Source organism: Marmota marmota, unplaced genomic scaffold (assembly GCF_001458135.2).
Source record: "Marmota marmota marmota unplaced genomic scaffold, marMar, whole genome shotgun sequence".
Classification (NCBI taxonomy): Eukaryota; Metazoa; Chordata; class Mammalia; order Rodentia; family Sciuridae; genus Marmota; species Marmota marmota.
In genome coordinates, this window is record NW_025999925.1 from 7778336 (window position 1) to 7792904 (window position 14569).

The window sequence follows — 14569 nt, forward strand, 5'->3', positions numbered from 1 at the left end:
TTTAAAATCTCATCTAATCAAAGCTGCTAGACTTCAGGCCCTTCCCCTGGGGATGCTCATACAGGAGCAGAGGCCCTATTGGCTTCCCGCCTCCTGGCCAGGCTCAGCTTCCCAGGCCTCCAATGGGCTTTCCTTTCACAGTGCGGAGTCGGGTGGGCTGGTGATGGCTATGTCTGTGGAAAGGATGTGGACATCGACAGTTACCCTGATGAAGAACTGCCATGCTCTGCCAGGAACTGCAAGAAGGTAAGATGGAGAAGCAAGAGAAACACACACACACACAAGTAAGTACAGACTTTACAAAACCACATCTTATGTGGGGGAAACATTCTGCAGGTCCCATTTAAAATTGCATTTTTAAAGTAGTTGCATCTCAAATGAAGCAAAACAGTCACCAACAATAAAGTCAGCTACACTTGGTCTTGAGATCATAGCTGGTTTTCAATGTAAGACAAGTAGGATGTCACTCTGAGCTGTTTCCTCCTTAGGACAACTGCAAGTATGTGCCAAACTCTGGCCAGGAAGATGCAGACAGAGATGGCATTGGAGATGCTTGTGATGAGGATGCTGATGGAGATGGGATCCTGAATGAACAGGTACCAGTTTTGTGGGGAGGACCCATGAACTACCACATGATGCCAAATGCCAGGGATGATGGAAGAGAGCCCCATCAACTATTTATATTGATCATCCCAAATATTAGTTGCCACTCTGTCCCCATAGCACTGAAACTTTTTTTTTTTGGTATCAGGGATTGAACCCAGGGGCACTTGACCATTGAGCCACATCCCTGCATTTTATTTAGAGACAAGGTCTCACTGAGTTGCTTAGTGCTTCACTTTTGCTGAGGCTGACTTTGAACTCGCGATCCTCCTGCCTCAGCCTTCTGAGCCACTGGGATTACAGGCATGCACCACCATGCCCAGCAGCACTGCAACTTTTTATTTCATAAGATTCGCAAATGTTTAAAAAATAAAATTAATAGACTTGGGCCACCTCTCCTTCCAGTGGGGGGAGTGAATTTAGTGAAAGTCTGAGTAAGTGTCCCCTCGTCCCATCTTTTAGGATAACTGTGTCTTGACTCACAATGTGGACCAAAGGAACAGCGATAAAGATATCTTTGGGGATGCCTGTGACAACTGCCGGACAGTCTTAAATAATGACCAGAAAGATACTGACGGGGACGGAAAAGGAGACGCTTGTGATGATGACATGGATGGAGATGGTGGGTTTGCTTTGCTCTGTCATTTATTTGGGATTCATTTGTCCTTTTGTCCTTGTCCTCTCTCAAGAGTAGGAATAGAATTGTTGACTCAGGGCCTCCCACGCTGATGGTTCACTGCAGCCTGGAGGCCCAGGGCTGGCTTGTCTCTTTAGGAGACTCCACAACCCATGCCCCTGTTTAATAACTGTGGATGTTTCTGGAACTCTATGTCATTGCTAGGAACTTAATAAAAACCCCTTCCAGCAGGGTCATGTCAGGGCTGTGTCCTGTAGGGCATCTACCTTCCCCAGTTGTACTTTCCTCACCACCTTTCTCCACCTGGAAATGGAGAATTGAGCTTTGAGCAGATTCACAGACGAGACCCTCTGAGGCACACTTCTGAGACCCAGGCCCCTCAGGGAAATATGGCCATCCCCTGCCTATTCTGGGTCGGGCTCTGGAAGCAGGGTGGCTATACTGCACAGCTCTGGGAACCCCCCTACAGGAACTTTGTGTGAGGTCCATGTAAGAGGCCCCTCCTAGACCTAGTCAGCTGTGGAACTTCATGAGACTTGAGGGAGGTCATCTGATTCTGTATGACTCCCATGGCATAGAGATGACGAGCACTGAAGGATAGCGTGGGATCTGGTAGTTTCTGGAAAACATACCAAAACACAGAGCACTGGGAGAAAACCCTTTAGAAATACCACCCACTCCAAAAACACATATATGCATGCACACACACACAGACACAGAATATCTATACCTCCCTAAAGCATGACCTCATCTTCTATGAGCCCAGCTGATGCCCCTGACCCAGTGGTGCACTGGCAAACCAGCTCAATTAAAAAAAAAAAAAAGAAAGAAAGCCCCAATTCGTCAATTTCTGCAATGTTACTTCTCCCATCATCGATTTTAAACTACCAATATGATGTCATTCAATGCAAAATTGGCACAAGAGGGACTCAGTGGGCCTGACTCCAGCACATCACTGTCCAGAACCCTGCATCCAAGTCATAACTCGAACACCCATCAGGTCCTCCCTCTCAGGGTCAGCCCAACCAGCCATCATGCCCCCCACGTCTTTAGGACAAATCCCAAATCAGTGGATAAATGCCTCTAAGAGTTATTCCTTTTTATGTCTCCCAGAATCCTTCCTTTGAAATGACTTTACAAAACCACATCTCATGTGGGGGAAATATTCTGCAGGTCCCATTTAAAATTGCATTTAAAATGAAATTTTAAATGGGACCTTCAGATAACTGCTGAAAAGGGTAATTACTGTGACAATGACCATGGGCCTGACCTCTATATCACCTAGAAGTCAGTGTGTCACATTCCCTTCTGTCATGTTCCCCTGAACCAAGGTAGCATTCTTTTCTTGCAGGAATAAAAAACATTTTGGACAACTGCCCCAGAGTTCCCAATCATGATCAGAGGGACAAGGATGGTGATGGTGTGGGGGACACTTGTGATAGCTGTCCTGATGTCAGCAACCCTAACCAGGTTAGTAGGCTTCAGGGGAATTCAAACTGTAGGCTGAACTGTCTTAGGCAAAGACTCATCCTAGACCAATGTCCAGAGGAACACAGCAGAGCCCATTGGCAGGCTCCTACCTGTTGCCACTTATGTAACAGAGGACAGGTGGAGAAATGACACACATTAGGCTTGAAGATGTTGGCACGAGCACTACAAGAGTCTGGATGGGGTCTTCTGAGGCCTTCCGGATAAGTCTCACAGCTGAAGAGCACTGCTGATGTTAGTAACTTGAGCTTAATGATGCCCAAAATAACTTTTTTCTGCTAAAAGGAAAATGGAACGTGGAAGTTAACCATTGAGAGCCTAATCATGTATCCCTTTAGTCCCCAGATCCCTGCACAGCCTATGTATGGACATTTCAGATTAAGTTCAGTCAGCGACGTGTTGAGTTTCCCTTTACACGCCCCCTCCCTGTCTGGATAATTGGGCATGATGTGTCATTTGTTTCTGGAGCCCTTCAAGAGGGGAGTCATTGTTGCCCTCAGTGACTCACCATTTTGACTCCATTCCAAAATACGGAAGCAAAGCAAAGTCAATTTGCTTTGTCCTCATGCCTATGGCTGGCTCCCTTCCAACTCATGCCAGAGCTCTGCATCTCCACCTGCCACCATGCTAGCCGGGCACCCTTTCCCAATCAGCTCATCTGGTGTGTAGGCAGCCCATCCATGCAGCTTGATATTTTAGAAGGCTTTTTTGAAAATTCAGCATTGTGCCTACACCAATATGGTGTTGTCCTTTTGCAGTTTTGTACCATCTCAGCTCCAGAGAAATAATTCCTGAAATCCAGTGATGATGGATGAGATCTGCCTTCTCTAGAACATTCTGTACATGCAGGCCCAGGGATAAATAACACATTCTGTTCTCTTTGCAGTCTGACGTGGATAATGATTTGGTTGGGGACTCCTGTGACACCAATCAGGACAGGTACGGCCTATGTCCCACTTCAGAGAGGCAGATGCAAAAATCTGGAGTTTTAATTTTCGGAGCTTTGTTGATAGCAGGCTTTGGGATATGTCTAGATATATTCTGGATCTCTCTGGGGCTGCTGTTGGGACAGCTCTGTCTCCAGTCAGGGCCACCATTCCTCTCTGGAAATTCTGTGTAGGAGATGGCAATGGTAGAATAGGCCACTGGACACTCCAGCAAGGAAGCTCTATGGCAGGAGAGGCACAGTGGTACCATGCCCTACAGACAGGTTCTAGAGTGTGACAGCCAGACCTGAGTCACCGTTCTTTCTCTTATAATCTGGTTAATCTTAAATTAGTTACCTAATCTCTCTGTGCCTCAATTTCTCCTCTGTACAGTGGGGATGACAGTAGACCTAGCTCATAGGATTTTTGGGAAGATTAAGTTAATTCATAAGAAGTGCTTAGCATGATTTCTGTTGTAAATCTAACATTCTGGTTATATTCTTTCAATTCGGGAAAACTCCACCATCATCCCAACATAGATGTCAGTTTGCTGAGGGGTCACTATTATTTCATTGTATTTCACATTTTTCCATTTAGTTTCTCTTATTTGAGTTAAATTTGTTCTGTGCAAGCAAATTTGGCCAACCCTCCTAGCCCAACACAGTGGAGTCCCACATTAAGACCAGGGCTGGCTGGAGATGTAGCTGTGATAGAGTCCTTGCTTAGCATGCTCAAGGGCCTAGGTTCCATCCCCAGCACTGCAATTGGAAAAAAAAAAAAAAAAAAGATGTAGGAGCATCAGAAACACAGCCATGTGCCACTCATCTCTGGAGATACCTGCTATCCAAGGCTCTAACCCCTGCACTCCTTGGGGAACTCATAGAGAGGCACTCAGAACCAGAGTAAAGAGGGCAAGGATGCTATAAGGCAAAGCAGCAAGAGACTCAGCTTCTCTCTAGTACCTGGATCACAGATTGCGCTGCAGACTCAGTTCTCCATCCACATCTTGCTCAAAGACAGCTCCCTCAGTATTTTCAGTGTCCTCATTGCTGAGCACATGCAAAGTTGAGTGATTTGAACATATTCTTCAGTCTCTTGGGGTCTCAATTTCTTTATCTGAAAAGTATAAATAATTAATCACATTGTTACAGGTAATGGTGAAAATTCAAGATCTGGTAGGTAAGACTCCCAGTCCAGTACTGGCTCTCAGTCCATATGCAGAAAATGGTGGCTGTTACTCTTGGTATCACAGTATGGGAGGGGCGAGTCAGGAAGGGAGTCTGACATCAGAATCTCTCGGTTTCAGAGTGGAAGGTGGGACTGGCAACCTGACAGCCCCCCTAAATGATGTATATCAAGAATGTTCCCTGTTACAGGTCATCCTGTACTCGGATTACCATCTAATTTCTAAAATATGCTATTCCACCAGCCTCTAGAAATTTGCCTAAAACAAATGACTCATTCTGCCACATTTTAATTCCCACAAATGTGAACCTTGAGGGAGAGGACAGGAACTGCTTGGTTTTTTTTGCATACAAATGTTCAGGGCTCTATAGAATAGTTGTTGCTAATGGAAATAGCTCAATGGTATGTTTAAAAAAGCAGCCCGAGAGCATGCACAGGAATTCTACCAGTTGAGCCAGTCTTCGGTTTGTCCAGGTTGGACTGACTTCTGTTGCTCCTGGAGCCATCTGGAATGACTGGTCCCTGGCTTCTCTCCCATGTGATGTAGGGGTAGTTCCTTGCCAATGGGAGGCCACAAAAGGCACAGGGTAAAAGGAGAATCTGCTCTGATCTGAAGCAGCCACGGGAGGTGTCAAGAGACTCAGGGGAACCTCTGGGAGACAGTGCAGACTCATCCTCCCATGGCTATTCAGCCTGGAAAGAGAAAAGTGGTGGGCTGAGAGTAAGAACCCTGAGAAGTCCTGGGCCCACCTCTCGGGAAGGGGCAGCTGTATTCTCTGCCAATCTCCCCATGGCATTCAGGTCGGAATTCTCATTGTGTCCATGGCCAGGGATTATAAAAGGTAATAAACAGAACACACTGTAGGATTCTTTCACAGGCACTTAGCAAGTGCTTTCTCATATATTAAAATTGAATTGTGCAAAATTCTGATCATTGACTCACGTACTCTTCATAACAATCCTAGGAAGTAGGTACCGTTACCATCCCCACCTTACAGATGAGGACACGGAACCACAGATGTGGAGTATCATGTGCGAGGTCTCCTGCTGGTCAGGATGGTTGGGCCAGGACTCTCTCTGGAGCTGGCTGGCACCACAGCCTCTCATTCTGTGCCCTTCACATGTCCTCAGAGTCAGGGATCATCTAACAGTCCCCAGGCACCGAGAGGAGCCTCTGGTCACAAATCACAGAAACAGACTCTTATCTTCAGTAGGAAATGGCTGTCTTGTTTTAAAAGGCTAAAGAAGTGGAAAATTGTCTCTGCAGCCCATAAGGCCGCCTCATCAAAGGAATCGAACTAGCAGGTTTGATAAAACCCAAGGCTGTTAAAATCCCCCAACCCAGACTCTCCTTCCTGTCCCCTGCTGAACTGAAATCCTTTCTCCACAGTGATGGAGATGGCCACCAGGACAGCACAGACAACTGCCCCACGGTCATCAACAGTGCCCAGCTGGACACTGATAAGGATGGAATTGGGGATGAGTGTGATGACGACGATGACAATGATGGCATCCCGGACCTGATGCCCCCGGGACCAGACAACTGCCGGCTGGTCCCTAACCCAGCCCAGGAGGATAGCAACAGTAAGCAGGCCCAGCCCAGGTTGCCTGAGACCCCCTCTGGCCAGGCACACTGCCCCTCTCAGGGCACTGAGGACTCAGATCCTCTGCTTTCTTGCCTCCCAGTAACGGCTGCGTCAAACCCAGCTCCTCTGCACACTCTGTGTGGATGGTAGACATCTGGTAGACAATGGTCTCCAACTCAGAGCTGATCACTTTGCAGCTTCTGGGCCACCCTAGGATGCGATCATACAGAGCAGGGCCACAGCCATGTGCTCAGCTCCATCCTCCAGAGACTGGGAGAGTGGCTACATTGTCCTTCCTCCTTCCAGTCACTGGGGGTCCCAGAAAAGGAGCCAGAGAGAAGGGCACAACAGAAAAGGATGGGCTGGGTTCACAAACTCAGACACCTGCAGGGGCCAGGCATTGACATGTGTGCGCCAAGTCAGATAGGAGTTGACAGGGAGCGGTGGGGATTAAGGTAACTAGAGGCCTTATCCCCAGCTATGCAAATTCAAATGTCATTTCAGTTGAATGAAATTCACTTGTAGCCAAATTCAGCTGAGGGACCAACCAGAATTTATAAGATTCTGGTGACAGTAATTTCCCTGCTTTTTGCACATTATAACCCAGAAAATGTTGTAGACATTTGCTTACATAAGATGAGGCTTATGAGCCACCAGTTGGTAAACCCAGCCATATATCATAAAAACTTCCTGGGGACACAGTGAAGGGCAACTGTTAACATTGACCTTACAAGAAACTCTGGGTGTCACCTGAGGGCTGGTCTGATTGCCCACCAGTAGGGTCCAGGTTGAAGCCTAGGACCAACCCCAAGGTTCCTTTCCTGACACTGGTGAATCATAGCCCTGGAGGTGAGATCTTGGGCTCGTCTTCTGTCCCCTGTCCAGCCCCTTTCTCTGCTGAGGGTGGTAAGTATGGGCGTTGTTGAGCTCCTGTCCCCTTTCTTCACCCCACTCAGGTGATGGGGTGGGAGACATCTGTGAGACTGACTTTGACCAGGACCAGGTCATCGATCGGATCGATGTCTGCCCTGAGAATGCAGAAATCACCCTGACGGACTTCAGAGCCTACCAGACCGTGGTTCTGGATCCTGAAGGGGATGCCCAGATCGACCCCAACTGGGTGGTCCTGAACCAGGTGAGTGTATCCGAGTTGGCAAGAGCTCAGCTTTGTCTTTTTTAATAGTGGCAGGTGACATTTAGAGGTGCTGATTAAGAACAGGAAGCTGTTCATGTGTTCCTCCTCATAGTCCTGAGACAAAGTCCTTTCATGGTGCCCATTTTATAGATGATAAAATTGAGTCTTCTAAAGCCTTGAAGACTGCCTAGGGTAGCTCTGCAGTGAGTGGCTGAGATGGCTGGAACTGGAACTCGGACCAATCATGCTCCTGATCCAATAATCAGCCTCCTACTGTTCTCCTCGTTGCATAGCTGAAAAAGGAAGACACACAGAGATTTAGTAGACATTTCAGAGTCACAGAGCAAACCATATTAGAAATATATGTTCCCCAATTAAGGGGAGTCTGCTTAAGTGGCAATCTTAGAAAAATTATTTCTATTTAAATTTAAATTTCTATTTAAAACCTTTAATGGAAGTCACACATCACCAGCCTGCCACTCATGGCACCCAAGGTTCTGGGCCCCCAGGTTTCTTTGGTCCACTTTGAGATCGCTCTGAACTTCCTCAACTCTTTCTACAGGGCATGGAGATTGTGCAGACCATGAACAGTGATCCTGGGCTGGCAGTGGGTATGTCTGGGGCCTCAATTTGCTCTCCTGTAGAATTCTGCCAGCTGGCAATGTATCTGTTTGTCTAATCACATCCGATCTCTACAGGGTACACGGCTTTCAACGGAGTTGACTTCGAAGGGACCTTCCATGTAAACACCCAGACCGATGATGACTATGCAGGCTTTATCTTTGGTTACCAAGATAGCTCCAGCTTCTACGTGGTCATGTGGAAACAGACAGAGCAGACATACTGGCAAGCCACACCCTTCCGAGCTGTTGCGGAACCTGGCATCCAGCTCAAGGTAATGGTGGTCAAAGCCTCTCATCTCCCCTTCTTCTGGGCCCTTTGCCCTCCCTTTAAATCCCAAGTTCTCCCAAATGGCATGTAGATAATCTTAGAAATGGATACTTTGATGACAATGACATAGTCAGGATGAGAGCTGACCCAGAGACTCCCTTCCTGCCTGTATGCCAACTACATTCAGATCTCTGGGTGACCGTCATGGGAACATGAGCCTATGTGGGGTCAGAGAGATTGGGAAGGTCTGGAGTGCATCTTCAGGCATCCTGTGTTGGAAACCGGCTAAGGTGTTTGGTCAGTAGGGCCAGCTGTGTACAGAAGGTCTGGTGGGCTATCTCCAGACATTTGGGGGGAGCCCTCATGGGGCCAATGTGGGGAAGCAATGGACTTATCATAGAAAAAGTGTGGAATGAGCAGTACAGTATTGTTCCCTGCTTAGTACTAAGGGGCTGGGGTCACCTCAGAAGAAAGAACACTTAAGTATCTGTTTTTGTACAAGTCCAAGGCCATCTGAATGTAACCAGAATTCAACACCATGTCATCACCTCAGGTCTAGACAGGAAAGATGGTCTGTGTGTCCTCTGCTAACACCCTCCTCCTGTCCTTGTCCAGGCTGTAAAGTCTAAGACGGGCCCAGGGGAACATCTCCGAAACTCCCTGTGGCACACAGGGGACACCAGTGACCAGGTCAGGCTGCTGTGGAAGGACTCCAGGAACGTGGGCTGGAAGGACAAGGTGTCCTATCGCTGGTTCCTGCAGCACAGGCCCCAGGTGGGGTACATCAGGTAGGTGAGGGTCCCTTCTCCTGCCCTGGTATACTCCATTCTGCACCCCAGAGCCTTTGCTTCCCCGAGTGGTCCTGATCTGGGATCATCCTCGAGGATTTGCCAGGATTTCCACGACTTCAGACCAGGACACCCAGAAGAGAGGTGGGAGGAAGACACATAGGCTCAGACTGACACATAGCAGGAGCTTCTGGGGGAGGCATTGGGGGACCCCTGCAAATGGATGGTGGTGCCCTTCTGCTGTGCCCTTAGCAAAGCCTGAGAGTGGATCTGCTGATGGGTGGAGGGAAGGACGTGTGGCTGAGACGCCTGCACGCGCTCTGCCCTGAGAGTCCTCTGGACCTGTGTGATCACTTAGAATGCAGAGAGTCCCTCATGGTCTGTCTTCACTGCTTGACTGTAAACTCCAGGAGGACAGCACCTGTGTCTTTTGATCTCTGTCTCCCCAGTGCCTAGCGTGACACCTGGTATGTACCATGTATGGTACAAACCGTTCATCATGTAAGCAGTGTGATCTGCTTTTTTTTTTTTTAAGGCATCTTGTCTTTTTATTTTTAAATATTTTAGAACATATTTCCTAAGTACAAGTGAAAACCATAATATGCTTATCAAATCAGAAAATATACTAATGATACAACACGATTATATAATCAGCAACATAAATTCAAATACCATCAATCATCTTATTAATATTCTATATGATTTTTGTATGTTTGTGGCCTAAGATGTAATATTAGTATGCATTCCAATAGTTGTCATAGCTCTATTGTCTCCTTTGTTTCTTTTATTCTAAGCCATTTATGTGATTTTTTTTAATGTTTAGATTCATAAATGATAGATGTAGAAAGATCAGTTAGGAAAGTGAGTAAAGCGAGTAATCTATCTAGTGACAGGCAGAATAAAGACCCCAAAGGGTATATAAATTCTAATCCTTATAATCTCTTCATACTGTGCCTTAGATTGCAAAATAAACTCTGCAAATATGATGTGGAACTTGGAATGTAGAGATTAACCTGGATAATTCTAGTGGTCAGACTCAATTATACAGATCGTTGAAGAGACTTTTCTTGGATGTGATCAGAAAAAGATACCTGAGGATAGAAGACATGATAGCCAGGAAATAGAGCTCTTCTCACCAGGGACAAAATATAATCCCCAATGACACAACCCCAGTGTCTCACCTGTGGCCACACCCCCACCTGCCTACAGTTATCACCTAGTTAATCCATATCAATGGATTAATCCATTGATTAGGTTAAACCTCACATAATCTAGTCATTTTACTTCTGAAAATTTTTCATTGTTTCACAATGAGCTTTTGGGGGATACCTCATATCTAATATTTAATATCTAAATCATAACAAGTAGGGTACTGCTGTAACAAATCCCCCAAAACATGAAAGTGGCTTTGGAACTGTGTAATGGGTATGCCCTATTTCTTTATAGGACTGTTTAGTTTAAAAAAAAAAAAAAAAAAACAGTCTCAGGAGTTACAATGGCCTACATCTTTGAAATTTAGACAATATACTTATTTTAGTTTTCATACTTGCAGATCAACACCCATGTCAGCTTACATAGTACCTTTAGGAACTAGTATAGATTGCATTCTCCTAAACAGGTCAGGAAAGCAACTTAGAAGGAAAAAGAAGCTTATCTGGACTAATTCATTGTGTTCTCCTCTATGATATTATGTCTAATGGGCTCTGTTTGCCTCACAATAAGGAAGCGCACAGCCTTTCATGTTCTCAGCCTTGTTAAGACCAACATCCTTTTTTTAAGACAAATATGTTGAAATACCCCTTCTTCTATCCCAAAATGAAATCATAGGAAATATAACCTACCTACACATATTATTTTATGAAAGTCAATCTGAGCTCTAACAATAGAGAAATAATTAATAAATTAATATACAATTTTGTTATATATTACTTTATTAATAATTAATAAAGTAATATACAACAAAATAATGTAAATGCTTGGGCACAATCATACCAGAAGACAAAATGAAATAGAGAGTAGCATCCATACCTAGAATCACTGTGAAAGTGACATTCTAATACAGATTGATGGTTCAGTGACAAATTATATTACAATGGTATTGCCAAAGGTGATGTGAAGTTGTAAAATGGTAAAACTCAATTTTCAACCAAAACAAAGTACTTAGTAGTTTCCCAATTTACCCTGGAGACTTCAGCTAACATTAAAATCTGTCTAAAATATACGTGATATAGACAAGTAAAAGGGAATTAAGTTCTAGGCCCCAGTTGTTACAAACAGGCCGTTATCCTTCTGTGTGTCTGGAGAAACACTCTAAAAGCACACAGGATGCAGGACCAATTTTGACTAGTCTCTCCAGGCATTTTAAGCCATCCAGTGTCCCTAACTTCTGCCACTCAATGCCACCATGACAACCAAAAATGCCCTGCAGGTTTCTGAACTTCTAAGTAGAGAATGCTGTCGCCTATTTTGAATTGTGGCTCTGGGAGTCTGTGCATGATATCCAGTAGAACTGAGGAAGAGCAGAAGTTCTAAGCATCTGTCCATCGCTTCTCGGCCTTTTGGCTAAGATCAAGTGTAGTATCTAAGCATCTGTCCAAACAAGGTCACTCATAAGATGTAGCCACAGGGCATTTCTCCCAGGATGTCAGGCTATATCTTTTTAACTTATCATCAAATACCTATCAAATTTACTGTGTCCCAGCATTGTGTTGGGTTTTTTCAAAGACCATTGAAAATTGTCCCTGTACAATCTCCCTGCTGCTGGCTGGGAACACATAGATACACAGGTCCTGCCCTCAAGGAGCTTCCAGTCTAATAGGGAAGGGAGACCAGCTACAGCACAGTCCAGGTAAGTGGGAAATGAGTGTCAAAGAGAATAAAGGCAGGTGTATGAATAAGTCATGGGACCCTGGGTCTCCTCATGGGCACTTCACCCTGCCTTGGGCTTCATGGAGACCTGTTCTGCCTGCGTTGTCTGCAGGGTGCGATTTTATGAAGGCTCAGAGTTGGTGGCTGATTCTGGGGTCACCATAGACACTACCATGCGTGGGGGCCGACTTGGAGTTTTTTGCTTCTCTCAAGAAAACATCATCTGGTCCAACCTCAAGTATCGCTGCAATGGTAACGTACATTCTGCTACAGCACAATGTTATTACTAGAATTAATCAGACAGTGCCACCATATTTTTATAGCATACTTTCTTCTCTAAAGCCCAAAGCTCATGCTACATGCTCATTAAAAACTGATAGCCCCTGTGTAACAGAAGTCAGAAGTGGATCTCATTTTTCCGATTTTATAAATTTGAAAATTGAGATCCATCTAATTTAACGGCATGGTTTAGGTTTGGGGTTCAGTGAGAAATTCAGATTCAATTTACAGGCAGCCTTAATTTTCATATGGCTCAAACATAATCACAGACTCAAAAGCCACTCTGCCTGCTAATTTTCTTCAGGGCTATGAATGAGTGTTGCTGGGCTTTCAGCCAACAATTTGCAAAGCAGCCTGAAGTAGAAAATGGCTGCCGTTGTCTGTGGGGCCTCTTGGGCAAGCTGAGAGCGCCCCCTACAGGAGTCCTGACTGACATGCAAAACGGATCTGGATTCCAGGTGGAAAGGCTCCAAATTAACCATCCTTCACCCATTGTTTTTGCAGATACCATCCCGGAGGACTTCCAGGAGTTTCAAACCCAGATTTTTGATCGCTTGGATAATTAAACAGAGGAAGCAACCTGTAACTGCTTTTCCAAATGCTAAAACTATATATTTTTTAATTTCCTATAAATTTCTTTGTATTTACTGTGGCTTTCTTTTACAGCCCAAATATATCAGAACTTTTTATATGAATGTAGAAATAAAGGAGAAGACATCATTTCTAATAACAATGCTACTCAGGCGTTGCTTACATGTGGCTCAGTTTGATGGCAAATGGTGTTCTCTGAGGGTTCCACATTGATCTTGCAGGATGATATTTTCTCCTCAGGCCCCGTAGTCTGTGAAACTGAGCATGTGCATGAATCAGAAGGTCATGGCAAAGGGTCTCATCTGGGTCACCCCAATCAGCTTCACCCAAAAGACCTAACAGTTCTTTGTATACCTTAAGCAGCCTCCTCAGTCTAGGTAGGGAGGCCCAGAAATACCTGTCCAGGGGCACCTTTCCAATTAAAATTTTTTATGACCAGCCCTGGGACAGATTTGCCCAATTCCTTCAGATCCTCTCCCCTCACCTCACGCACACCTTCCACAGACTTCTATCATTAATACAATTCTTACGCTTATTTATATATTTGGCTCCCCCTAGTGGACTGTAAATTTATTGAAAATAATTATGTCTTACGTTGTCCCCCTAGTACCTGATGTGTAATAGATATCCAATAAATGTTTGCTGAATGAATACCTCCTAAGTAATCAGGACAATAGTGCATGAATGGGTCATATAAGCCCTCCTAAGACTCAAAAAGCTGCTCACAGCCATGTTCTGTGCTAGTACTATTAATTATACGTATAGGCAGAAATTTACCTAATCTGTACACCTACCTTTCTTACTTTCCAGTTTAAATCAAGGAACCAGGAAAATTTTATAAATGCCCTAGAAATTTAGTTCCAAAGAATATTGCTATGTAGTAATATATTCTTTTATTCCAGAATTCCCCAAATAACTTAAACCATAAATAAAGGATTAAACACTCTTACCACATTTTACCGTGATTTTGGTAGTCAGAAAATACAATGGAGCATCCCAATATGAGACATGGAGAACTTCAAGGCATCCTCCTTAGGTATAAAGCTGAGTTGTGTGTGTTGCCTTGTAATTCAGAACGTCTGATCTCCTGCATCATCTCCAATGGGTAAAGAGAACTCGTGCCTGTCCACCAGTCGTGAGCACTGATGACTAGTCTCTTGGGACCAGTGACCTCTAGGTCACATTCTGCCACAGCTGCTTTTCAGTCTATGGCTGAAATGTCCACATTTACAAATCTTTCCCAATTCCAAAACCCAGGGAAGAGAAGTATATTCATTTGGTTGTTCTCCATCTTCCCTGTTTTCCTCACTGTATATATTTATTGAAAGGTCATTTCCTGAGCTCCTAGTTCTTCCAAGAGCCCTCCGACTCTCTTGGCTCTCCACTCACTATATGGTACAGGTAGGCTATACCATAACTTACAGATATTTTAATGTCCTTTCCCTGGAACTGGACCTCTTGGCACTTTACTAGACAGTCAGTCTCTCTCTCTCTCTTGGAGGGTGGGGAGGGGTACCAGGAATTAAACTAAGGGGCACTTGACCACCGAGCCACATCCCCCAGCCCTATTTTGTATTTTATTTAGAGACAGG

At 44.9% G+C, this 14569-nt stretch overlaps 1 protein-coding gene and 1 pseudogene across 1 annotated transcript in view; both read left to right on the forward strand.

Moving 5' to 3' along the window:
* The window catches only part of Thbs4 (thrombospondin 4), a 46206-nt gene extending 33067 nt beyond the window's left edge, over positions 1 to 13139 (forward strand). Inside the window, exons 11-22 of the mRNA XM_015497846.2 lie at positions 142 to 246; positions 489 to 596; positions 1066 to 1225; positions 2592 to 2710; positions 3615 to 3667; positions 6230 to 6423; positions 7382 to 7560; positions 8123 to 8171; positions 8259 to 8455; positions 9067 to 9239; positions 12220 to 12359; positions 12891 to 13139. Of these exons, the coding sequence (XP_015353332.1) occupies positions 142 to 246; positions 489 to 596; positions 1066 to 1225; positions 2592 to 2710; positions 3615 to 3667; positions 6230 to 6423; positions 7382 to 7560; positions 8123 to 8171; positions 8259 to 8455; positions 9067 to 9239; positions 12220 to 12359; positions 12891 to 12952 (1539 nt within the window). The 3' untranslated portion in view covers positions 12953 to 13139. The remainder of the gene's footprint in view (positions 1 to 141; positions 247 to 488; positions 597 to 1065; positions 1226 to 2591; positions 2711 to 3614; positions 3668 to 6229; positions 6424 to 7381; positions 7561 to 8122; positions 8172 to 8258; positions 8456 to 9066; positions 9240 to 12219; positions 12360 to 12890) is intronic.
* On the forward strand, positions 11782 to 11922 carry LOC125615845 (annotated as a pseudogene).
* Positions 13140 to 14569: the final 1430 nt, after the last annotated feature.